Source organism: Scleropages formosus, chromosome 22 (genome assembly GCF_900964775.1).
Source record: "Scleropages formosus chromosome 22, fSclFor1.1, whole genome shotgun sequence".
NCBI classification, from domain to species: Eukaryota; Metazoa; Chordata; class Actinopteri; order Osteoglossiformes; family Osteoglossidae; genus Scleropages; species Scleropages formosus.
Window position 1 is genome coordinate 6,172,563 of NC_041827.1, and position 12,120 is coordinate 6,184,682.

General features: G+C 39.6%; 1 protein-coding gene across 2 annotated transcripts; it reads left to right on the plus strand.

Moving 5' to 3' along the window:
• The first annotated feature begins 2,468 nt into the window (after positions 1 to 2,468).
• Positions 2,469 to 9,477, plus strand: LOC108918464 (rho-related GTP-binding protein RhoA-C). Of its 2 annotated transcripts, none has more exons than XM_018725733.1 (5): positions 2,469 to 2,533; positions 5,699 to 5,854; positions 6,952 to 7,072; positions 7,178 to 7,308; positions 9,181 to 9,477. In XM_018725733.1, exons 2-5 carry the CDS (start codon positions 5,699 to 5,701, stop codon positions 9,352 to 9,354), a joined length of 582 nt encoding a protein of 193 aa, XP_018581249.1. In that variant the 5' UTR covers positions 2,469 to 2,533; the 3' UTR covers positions 9,355 to 9,477. The 2 variants fall into 2 exon arrangements, with proteins under 2 accessions (XP_018581249.1, XP_018581250.1); XM_018725734.1 differs by lacking the exon at positions 2,469 to 2,533 and adding an exon at positions 2,538 to 2,615.
• The last annotated feature ends 2,643 nt before the right edge of the window (positions 9,478 to 12,120 follow it).

A 12,120-nucleotide genomic window follows, 5' to 3' on the forward strand; every position in this document is an offset into this window, starting at 1 on the left:
GCTTTAGAGAAAAGTGTCACCTAAATGAATAAATGTAAAATTAGTTCACCAGACCTTCAACAGTGGATTATAATTCAAAAAAGAACAAATACTGTCAATTCTAATTCATGACAACTATGAATTATATTTGTGACATTCCAAATGAACACATTTTGTCTGAAATAGTTACATTCTTGCTTGTATTAAAATATTTATTTTAGTAAGCTCTACTACACTACCATTTACCCCCAGTGTGAATTTATGGTCAGCTTTAGTGCAATGTGAACAACACAAAGCTAAATCACCTAAAGATTCACCTTGGTGAATAAGGCGTGTGGGTTGATAACACTGCATAGAGTTCATTGGAAGCCACTTTGAAGAAAATAGTCTGCTAAATAAATAAATGTAAATGTAAATCTACTAAAGAGATTATCTTCAGGTGAAGTCTCGAAATGGTGTGAACCTGATAGTATAGATCAGTGGTGTAACTTATCTTGGGGGTTAGGCTACACATCAGACCTGTTTGAAGCCTGGGGTGTGTGAACGTCCCACCTCCATGCCTATGATAGAATCCTGCAGAGAGCAGAAATGATGTACAACCTCCTGCATGAATGCATTGCCAACTCAGGCAAACCCCTGACGCAGAAGTGTGTCATCATCCACTGCTGAAGACTTTGCTTTGTTTTTCAGAGACAAAGTCAAAGCGATCACTGATAAATTCTCACCATCTCTTCATGGATGTATGATCACCACCTCCAACTCAACCTCTCCAAAACAGAGATTCTTTACCTCCCAGCTGGCCTATCCTTCTGTCATGACCTGTTGATCAAACTAGACAACTCACTCATTTCGCCTAGCTTCGCTAAGAGTCTGGGAGTAACGATTGATGCAAGTCTGTCATTCTCTCAACATATTGAAGCCACAACCCGGTCCTGCAGATACATCCTGCATAATAGTCGTAGGATCCGTCCCTACCTCACTACTGACTCTGCCCAACTACTTGTCCAGGCCATGGTGACTTCCCGTCTGGACTACTGCAACTCTCTTCTGTGTGGCCTTCCTGCTAATGCCATCAAACCTCTGCAGCTTCTACAGAATGCTGCTGCACGAGTTGTGTTTCATTTGCCAAAGTGCTCCCATGTATCTCCTCTACTCATTTCTCTGCACTGGCTTCCTATAGCTGCCCGAATCAAATTCAAGACCCTGGTTACTGTCTACAAATGCATCAGTAGAACTGCTCCCAGCTATTTACAAGACTTAATCAACCAGTACACCCCAGTCAGGCCCCTTCGCTCATCTACTTCTGCTCGCTTGGTGGTCTCGCGCACGAAAGACAAAGCTCGGGGATTCTCGGTTCTGGGTCCGTTGTGGTGGAATGACCTTCCCGTGTCACTCAGAACTGCGGAAAAACCCACCTTTTCTAGATCCACTTCGCCCAAGATCTCTCCAGTTCATTTATGGCGTAACTGTTCACGCATCGTAACTCCATAAGCATCCCCAGATACAACCTTTATTCAGCCATTACTCTGGCATTGTACTTGCTCATTTGTGTATAATATTAAAAAAAAAAAAAATTGGTGAGAGGGTATCGGGATTTGTCCATCCTGTCTTTTATGCACCTACTCAAACGATGAACCTCGGTGCAGCAAGTGATAGGGAACAAACTAGGTTTGCTTGAGACTTTCATGTCTGCAGCTATGGCTCCTTCTCTTAATGTAATGCATAAATTGTGCTTTTGCTGAGATGTTCGTCACTTTGGACAAAAGCATCTGCTAAATGAATAAATGTAAATGTAAATGTAAATCCAGGTCGCCACATACTGTAAGACCCAGGGTATTAGTGTCTCAGGCCTGCAGCGGCAATGCCGGATATCTCGTCCATGTGTAAAACAAGCTGGGAAACAGGAGGGCACCTCACAAAAACCAAACTACTGAGTATATCACTTATAGTTCCATAACAGCTCTAGCAACAGACATTTTTCTACCAGTCAATGTACTGTAGCCAGGTATCGTGTTTTATAAACTACTGTTCATTTGTCATTTATGAAAGTTTTCTTCAGTCAAATTATGACGAGAGCCCATTCGTTTATGGCCACTGGATTTGGAATGTTGGAAGTTCATTTTAATACAGTGCATAGGACGCCTAAAATTTAAAAACGGCTACAACTGAAAATCTCTGGTAAAAGTATGTATTCTTACACATTTTCGTTATTTCCAATGTAGCAATATAAAATAGGTAAACCACTGTTTCACCCATTTTTCAGACCCAACATATTTATATTAACTAACACTTTGGAACCTTTCATTTGTAGCGTTTACGTTCATATTTTTTTATTTAGCAGATGCTTTTCTCCAAAGCGACTTCCAATGAACTAGATTTAGTGTTAACCTTCTATAAAAAGAAGGGTTTTACTGTCAATCAATACATACAGAGTTTCTATTGGTTAAAATCTGTTATGATGGGCGGGGTTATAACGTTGCTGAGTGGAACGGGGCGTGGTCTCAGAGTCGCGCAAGAAAGGTGGAAAGCGGACGCAACTGAGACAAAACAAACGGTAAAAAAAGTTCTAATTCCTTTTCGGTTTCTGCATGATCAAAATGTAGCTGTGTGAGTCACGTACAGTGCCCATCTGAGAGGTATTTCAGGGCATTTTTTTAAACATATATATGAAGGACGCGTTCAGCTGTTGCCTGAATCTAAGCGTACACAGTGTGACTGGTGGAATAAAAATAGCGAGTAATCCAGCTAACGACGACTAATCTCGTTCGCGCACACACGATGTGTAATCTAGCAACTCGTGAGCAGCATCACACGAGCTAAACTATGACCTATTACTTAATATTATCTTAGAGATGAAATTTGAGAAGTACAATGTTGAATGTTATCATATCAGTTATGTAGTCTAGTAGCTAGCGTGCCGGTTGGCTTCTGGACGGAATCCTGTTTGTTGGCAGTGGACGGTGACTCTGCCTGCTCTTGTTTCGATACTACTAGCCCGTCATTATCGATAATCCAATTCAGGATCTAAAACAGTGGCGTTAGGCTAACACGATAAAGTAGGTAACAAAAAATCGCTGTGAAAATAAGTATATAAGTTAAGTTGCGCTACGAGACGCAGACGCAATTGACTGACTGCAGTCACCGACTAACCATTTCACCAGCCTGTTGTCTTTGACTAGTCTATGCTTTGAATAACCTTCGAGCAAATGGTTATTAGAAGCAAAATATCATAAATAACCGACCGATAAACACACGGTACTTAACAAGTTGAGTTGGTTTCTTTTTTGCTAACGACTTACGTAGCTACGTGGCGCGTTAGACTCGATACTACTTAGCCAAGTTAGATAGCTTTTCAGTTAAGCAGTGTATTATATATTATTTCAAGATTTGGGGGGTAAAAAACTTCGACGAGTATTTGTCGGTACATCTTTGTCAGCTAGTACATATCAGAATATTTATCAAAATAAAGTTTCAGGCGGTTTTTGGGTGCGGCGGGGCGGCGCGTGGGCCCTGACGAGGGTCTCGCGCGCGCGCGCGCGCGGGGGGGGGGGAAATATCGCTCATTTTCATCATAACTTTAAGAATATAGTCGTGATACGGAAGCGTGGGGTTAAAATGTGACTTTTAAGTATGTATAAAGGTGACCCTGTAAGAGTTTCCGTGTTTCTTTGTGCATGTATGTGAACATGGACCTTTATGTGTGAACCCCCCCTTCTTCCGGTCAGGCCTTACTTCCTCATCTGTACTTCCGGCTCAGACTCGGGGGTGAAAGAGGCGATCTCCGCTTGGCCGGGTGGCTCAGTACTGTTGATTATGGCCTGTAGTTTGAGTAGCAGTTTTCAATTTTGTGCAGTTGTGCCACGGGGAAGATTGTCCAGGCATACGGGAAAAAAAAAAAAAAAAAGAAAACCTCTTTTGTTTAACACGTAAGAAGCAGTTTTTTTGTATAACTCACTTGAATACTCAGATGCCGTGTAGGAGCAATTCATTACATAATAAATTAACAAAAAATTAGGTTTTACCTGTAGCTTGACACAGGGATGTTTGTGAAGTAAATTATCTTTTTAGTTTATCCTAATAAAATGGAATGGTTGCACCTATACAACATTTTTCAGTGTACTAACTAAGTTGTATAGAACTAGATCTTTTTTTTTTACATTTATTCATTTAGCAGACACTTTTCTCCAATGTGATGTACATCTCAGAGAAATACAATTTGTGCATTACATTAGGAGAAAGAAAGACATAGTTGAAAATGTGATTCTTAAGTAAACCCAGTTTTCTTTCCACTTTATGCACCAATGTTCATCTCATGAGTAGGTGCATAAAACTAAGAATAGATGAATCCTGATCACCTTCCTCCAAATTACAAAAAAAAAAAAAGTACACAAACATTTACATACATTACAGGAGTAGCGGCTGTGTAAAGGTTTATCTGGGCATTATCATAAAGTTACGGTGCATGAACATTTACACCATACGTGAGCTGGAGAGATCTTGGGCGAATTGCGTCTGGAAAAGGTGAGTTTTCAGACCCTTCTTGAGTGTAGACAGCATTTCAGCAGTTCTGAGTGAGAGGGGGAGGTCATTCCACCACATTGGAGCCAGAACTGAGAACCTCCGCGCTTTATTTTTTGTGCGTGGGACAACCAAGTGGGCAGAAGTAGACGAGCAAAGCGGTCTGGTTGGGGTGTTGCAGTTGATCAAGTCTTGCAGATAGCTGGGTGCAGTTCTATTAAAGCATTTGTAGGCCGTAACCGTCCAGGGTCTTAAATTTGATCCGGGCAGCTGTAGGAAGCCAGTGCAGAGAAACTAGTAGTAGTAATAGAGTAGTAGTACTTCCACAATAATAACTTAAAAACTTTTAGTTTTGTGAATTTGTGTTACGAATTCATCTGTAATGTATATTTCATATTTCAGTCAACATTTCTACATCAGTTTGTTGGAAGAAGCTCATCAATAATTGTCCAAGTAATATGGATTAATGTGTTCTCTAATACCTGCTGTGAAACTAATTTCTGAATCCCTTGAACATGTAGGAAATGTATTGCATGAGTTTATGTATGCATGTTGTAATAAAATGTGGTGTTCTCAGTAAATGTCCCATGGATTTGATCACTGGATGAAACAAGTTTTTGTTTTGAAAGTAAGAATTTTAATTTCAGACAATAAAAATATTATGTGCAAGATTCAGCAGGAATATGTAACATGTTAAAATCACTGTTTTACATGTATATGAGCTAATAAGAGCAAGGCTGTTTGGTACTCTTTCAGGAGTGATTTTTCTGTCAATACTTTGTCAGTGACGGTGATGCCACACTTGCAGACTGACCTTCTGTTACCTCCAAGTTTGCAGACAATTTGATTCAAAAGCCCAGTTCCTTAATGATCAAAGATTTTCCATAAATTTCTGTGAAAAGAACTTTTTTACAATATTGAATTAATAAATCCCAGTTGTATAGGTAGACAAAATTTATAAAGTTGGTTGTGTAATTTTTGTGGATAATGACACCAGATAATTAGCTTCTCCTTAAATGTATTTTGTTATGATATACCAGCAAAACAAAAGGCATAGTAATGTACATGTTGTGCTTTGATTTCATCATCCCTGGTAAACACAGAAGAACCTGTAAAGTATGTTTGACACATTAGTTAAAAAAGGGTGTCTAAGGAAATTAATAATACTTATTTCAAACTGTCTGTCTTTATTTTCTTGCAGATGGCTGCCATCCGGAAGAAACTAGTAATTGTGGGAGATGGAGCTTGCGGGAAGACCTGTCTGCTAATTGTCTTCAGCAAGGACCAGTTTCCGGAGGTGTATGTGCCCACTGTGTTTGAGAACTATGTCGCAGACATAGAAGTGGATGGCAAGCAGGTGAGGTTCACATTCTACTGTAATATACAGTAAAAGGCATTTGCATGTTTTCATACGTATTCCATATGTAAGATTTTACAGCTCATTTGTATTTGTGGTTTGTTTCTTTATCAGAGTTCTCCAGTTTTACTGATGTGAGTCAAAATGAATGATGAATGTATTTCTGAACTTGGCACATTCAGGAGTGTCAAATCTCAGCAGGAGTACAAATATCTTTTGTTCTGCAGAGTTGTCTGTTTTTGCCTTTTTTACAGCTATAATAAAGGCGAGAAACAAATTTGATGTTTCTGGTTGTTCTGTATCGGTTCTGATTTTAATATTGCTTAATTATGCTGGTTATTTAACTTAATTTGTCCTAAAATCGCATAAGCTTGTCTGGCAGCTTTGGCCGTCTGTGCAGAATCAGCTGTCATTAACTGTTTGATTAGTATTTGAGGAAAAGGTGTTATGGATTTAGCCTTCTCAGCTGTTCAGTCAACAGAGAGATTCCTCTCAAGCACAGTTCATGTTCTGTAGGTAAGTTTTTTTTAGTTGTTGAGAGCAGAATAAACACAATTAGAAATATAAAAATAAGAGTAGTCTGCAAAAACTTGGACTGTATTTTTAGATTAATTTTGCATGTTTGAGTTGAAGGTGTGAATGCAGTTGCTTTACTCAAAGAAACTGAGTATGCACAAGCATGCCTGTGTACGCCCTGCCCTTTCACTGTTGAAGGGTATCCTCGCAGTAAATATTTCATTCAGTATAGGAACCGGACTGATCTATCGGATAGGAAGCAAATTGTATTTTGTGCCTCATTTTTAACAATAATTGTGCTAGTGTCATGGTCAATTTTTAAAAGTGTAAATTGTTTTAAACCCCCTATCTGTTAGATCGTGCAAGGGCTATAAAAAATATCTCCATTTGTTCTAATACTTGAATTTTGGAACATTCTGATTTTAGTCCAACTAGTTTTTAGCCCATTTTTCTGAGTCCTGGTAATCATGCCCTGCTTCCACTGACTATTATTAAGTCATCCCTGGTTACAGATGCTCTGTAGTGTAACAGGCATGGTGCTGACTTATTTTATTACTGTCCATTATCCCTGCTTGTTTCAGGTGGAGCTAGCTTTGTGGGACACAGCTGGCCAAGAGGACTATGACAGACTGAGACCGCTCTCATATCCCGATACTGACGTCATTTTAATGTGCTTCTCTATAGATAGCCCAGACAGCTTGGGTAAGTATAAAACTGTGCATATTTGCTGCCATGTGTAAATAAATGACTATTATGCAGGTGTAAATGGTTCATGGTTTTGCTGCACTTTAATGTTCTGCTTAACAGAAAATATTCCAGAGAAGTGGACTCCTGAAGTGAAGCATTTCTGCCCCAATGTGCCTATCATACTTGTGGGCAACAAGAAGGACCTACGTAATGATGAACACACACGTCGGGAACTGGCCAAAATGAAACAGGTATAGAGAACTTGCATTAAGCTCTGACCTTGATGAAATTAAGGTGTCTTAGTGAAATTAATCCTTAACGTGAGTGTCGTGTAGCACATTTCATAAGACAGTCATCCAGTTCATTTGTCACCGACTTATTAACCTTCAACAGGGACTACTCTGTACACAGTCTTGTAAATGATTTATCAGAGCATATATAAAAAATGGAGGCAGTTGAGGATAATGCATTTGCCCAATGTATTTCATGTCTTGTCTTGAAAATCATCTCCTAACCTAATGTGAATTTTTTTTCTTTGATTTCCGATGAGTTGACCTTTGTTATGCCAGGAAATAGACTGCCTGCTCTTGTTACAAATAGTCAAGGTGTGAATTTTTCAAGATGTACAGCAAATTTTCTTCACTTTCTAAAATTTCGAGCATAGTCAAATGACCTGCATTTTCTTGGTAAATAGTTTGATGGAACTGAAGGACTCTTAAAATGGGTGTGTGGAACCACCTTATTTAACTCACTTCCGTCTTTTTTAAAGTTTGTGTCTGGTCATGGTGAGTGTTGATAACTCTAACAGCACTAGTAAGAACACTAGCTTTTACTATGGAGCCTAAAGTAGAGATAAAGCGAAAGTGCATTAATGACGAACATTGCACATGCATAAGGGATTAATTGTCAGCATCAGACAGGAGTTTATGGAGATGGCCTTTAAAGATAGATAAAATGTTTGTTGGTCCAGAAGGAAACTGCACAAGGCTACAGTAGTGCACACATAACAAAGTAGTGAGAAAAGCCACTGGAACAAGACTGGAGCAGGTGAATACCACACCCAGACAACCACAAGAGTGTGCAAATACACAGTGTGTAGGTAAACAGAAACACTCACAGCTCAGCTGTTTCAGTTTGTTGCTGAAAAATGTGTGCGGTGACTTGTCTGAAGTCTTCCGACTGTAGTGTGAATGACATTAGGCATTGCTTCCACATTATCAAGCAAAATGGTATGGAAAAATCTGTGGGCCAAGCAACATGGACTCACACAGACTGAAGTCAGGTTATCATCCGATCTGCAGATCCATGTCCCAGCTGTGGATGGCTGTGTATTTCTGGTGTTGTTTGGTGTTTTGCTTTTATTGTGTCTTATTGGGCACTTTGTGCAGGTCCGCCAGTGGACCTCTTTCCCTCCATACAGCTACACTAGTGGGACACAAGTGTAAGGAAGACACAAAAGCAAAACACCAAACAAGGCCAGAAATAGACAAATAAAACTAGCATTGGAGCCACCTCACTTAGACTTGGAGTTGGAACTGGGGCTGTTTACATGAGTCTACATAACACGCACATACATCGCCCGAAACTGCTTGTCCCGAGCGGGGTTGCAGCAAACCGGAGCCTGACCCGGCAACACAGGGCGCAAGGCTGGAGGGGGAGGGGACACACCCCAGACGGGGAGTCTGCATTTGTTTATAGTTAATATTTCAATGAAGCTCAAAGTTTAAAAGGGACTAAAATAGACCAAGTATTTTAGTTATAAAAACTGTATCCACACGTTTTTGCCCAGCTTAAGTGAATAAATTTGACTTCTATTAAGTTTTCATTGGTTGCACCTTATGGGTAAAAGTGACAATTGAGTTATTAACAAAACCATTTATGTTTGTAAGTTGAGGAGACACTATAGGTTTTGATCATTGTGCAAGCAGAAGGAGTAGTAGTAAGTAAATAGTAGATCATTTTTAGTTCCTGCTGTTTTTTTCAGCCACCCTCCATTTCCCACAAATAAAACAACACACTTGTATGTGACGCTTTCCCATTGTTTCTCTGCTTCTTCCTAGGCATCACTCCATAGCAGTTTCCACTGGTTATGTAACACTCACTTGTTGCTCTTTTTTTCAAAGGAACCAGTGAAGCCGGAAGAGGGTCGAGACATGGCCAATCGCATTAATGCATTTGGCTATCTAGAGTGCTCAGCCAAAACGAAGGATGGTGTCAGAGAGGTTTTCGAAATGGCCACCAGAGCAGCACTGCAGGCCAAGAAACGTGGGAAGAAGAATGCCTGCCTCCTGCTATAGAGGGATGGGGCAAACAGGGGGAGGGAGAGAGGGGGGAATTTCAGCAGGCCAAGGATAATTAAAAGTGAGGGGAGGGAAATGTCACCAAATAGGCCATGCAGTGAGAATGGAGACATATGAAGATAAAATCACAACAGGCCAAAGTAGATGGAATATAGAGAAAAGTTACATTTTAATATAGATGAATGTTTTCATTTTTCATTTTAACCAAAAAAAAAAAAAAAAGTGCAAACTGTCTGATGGTGTGAAGACTTATCTGATTTGAGAGGTATTAGTAGGGGACCATGATGGATTTTGATTTCCAGGTTTTGGTCTTGGAATTTTTTTTTTTTTTTTTTTTTTAAAAAACCTTTCTGCCTCCCTTGCACACTGTAGCACTTTTTCCAGCTACTGCTTTTTCCACATGAGCAGTTTGATCTCACAATTTTGACCATTATTTGTGTTTTGGAGTTTCGCTGTGTGGGGGGACATGGCAGTAGAGCACGCTCCCCAGTTGCCAGAGTCATTTCTCTGGGGCTCCGTGTGCCTGTTTCTCTGTGATCGTGAGTGTGGCTGTCAGTATTGGCCTATGTATGTTTCTATTTGTGTATCTCTGTGCATGTGTCTGGGCAGGTTGGCCTTCCTGTCTAACTAATCTTCCTGTCATGTCCCTGGCATTTAAGGACAAGAATGGGGTAGCTGTTGTTTTCTTAAAAACATTCCTGAGACCCCCCCCCCTTTGTCCCACTCTATTCATGTGCCTGTCATTGCTCCCCCTTTTTGTTGCAGTCATTACAAGTTATATAACTAAACAAACTGTTAAGTGGTCCAGTTTCCATGTTAATTGAACCAAAAGCAGTTAATTTATTTAAAGATCTACTTTTTCATTGAATATAAAATGTATTAAAAAAAAAAAACAAAAAGCTAATTTAGTTTGTAATGGCCTTTTTATATAATTGTAGATTTTTAAATAAATTAAGTAGTTTAGTTTTATTTCCAGGTTGGAGTAAGACAGTAATTTCAGTTAAGAGTAAAGCCACAGTATCCTGCTCTTGTATATTCAGGTTTTGGAAAGTGGTAGGTATTTGACTTTTCTTTATGTTTAGGTTTTGCAAATTCTTTTAAGTTTGGCATTTTTTTTTTTTTTTTTATGTCGGGCAAACTAAGAGGGTAGGTTTAAGATGTTAAACTGTCTCACTGGCATCAAAAAGTTATACTCCCTCCATCCTTTCCTCCATTTGTCCCTCCTTATTTTTGTCTTTTGCATTGTTATTATTATTATGACTTATTACAAAGTATTTTTGTCTTTTTCCTATTTGCTCTTGTACTGTATATTTAACCCTTGTGAAATTCTACTGGCTGAAATCAGTTATTCCTCCTTTGCAAAATCTAAAAACTTAAAATGTTTAAAATGTAAAGGATAAAAATGGGATCAGCAATTACATTTTTAATGCATCTTGCATTAAATATTGTTTGGAAAAAACCCAGAAAAATCCTGATGCAAATAACCTTTTGTACTAATGCATCTTGGAACTTCCTCTGTACTTTAAAAATAAATGGTTTTTAGGGTAACTGGTGTGTCTGTCACTTTTTTTAAAACCAGGGTACCACAGCGGGTAGTGCTGGTGCCTCACAGCTCCTGGACTGTGGGTTCTTACATGGATTTAAATTCAGCTCATTCTGTGTGCATTCCATGTTCTCACGGGTTTGTTCCAGATGTTACAGCTTCTTCTCACGATCCAAAGATGTGTTACAGGTGAATTAGAGACTAAACAGATTGTGCTGTGATGAACTGATGCCCTCTCCAGGGGGTATTCTGCCCTGCCCTGCGCTTCTGGAATAGGCTCTGAACCACCAGCACTCTGCGCTGACGAGGGTTTATACATCATGGAATGGACTTAAAACCAGTGTTCTTATTTTACTGTAAAAGCAACATTCTGTGATTACAAAAGATGGAGAAAGTACTTTTCTGAGGCACAATGGAATAACTTATTGTGCCTTGTACGGTGCTGTATATTTGCCTTCACTCATTGTAAATGCTCCATTAAAGCAGATTTCTATTTTTCTCCATGTTTAGGCTACCTGCTAGTACCATTGATTGGTGCAGTGGCACAGACAACATCCAAATGAAAAAGTGATGAATACATTACTGCTGATTTTGATCACCTACAGTAAATTTACCCACATGGATATATCATTTGCAAAGTAGTTCAAGTGTAAAGACATGCTGTTCAGGTGGATTGGTGACTCCAAAATCACCCACTGTGTGTGTGTGTGTGTGTGTGTGTGTGTGTATATATGAGAGAGTGTGTTGCACTGATGTATGCATGAGTGACCATGAGTAAGTAGTGTATCTAGCAGTGTAAGTCGCCTTGGTGAATAAGGTGTGTGGGCTCATAACACTACATAGTGTTCATTGGAAGTCGCTTTGGACAAAAAGTGTGAATGTAGGCTAAATGTAAGAGTAACAAATGATTTAGTCATTCAAACAAAGAGGTAATTTTAAGCGGAGCAACCAGGGAAAGTAGCTCGCTACAGCGGGAGAGCTTTCTGGAAGGTGAAAACAACACTCTACCTGTACACTTGTTTCGAAGAAGAAATGATTTTGCTGAAAATATCAAATTGTCATCCAAACGTGTGAAGCAGTTCCCTTGAAATAAACCTTTTTGTGAATTATATTTTAATATGGCCCATGTTGGGGGGGCGCGGTGGCGCAATGGATTGGACCGGGTCCTGCTCTCCAGTCCCGCTTGGGGTGCCTTGCAATGGACTGGCGTCCCATCCTGG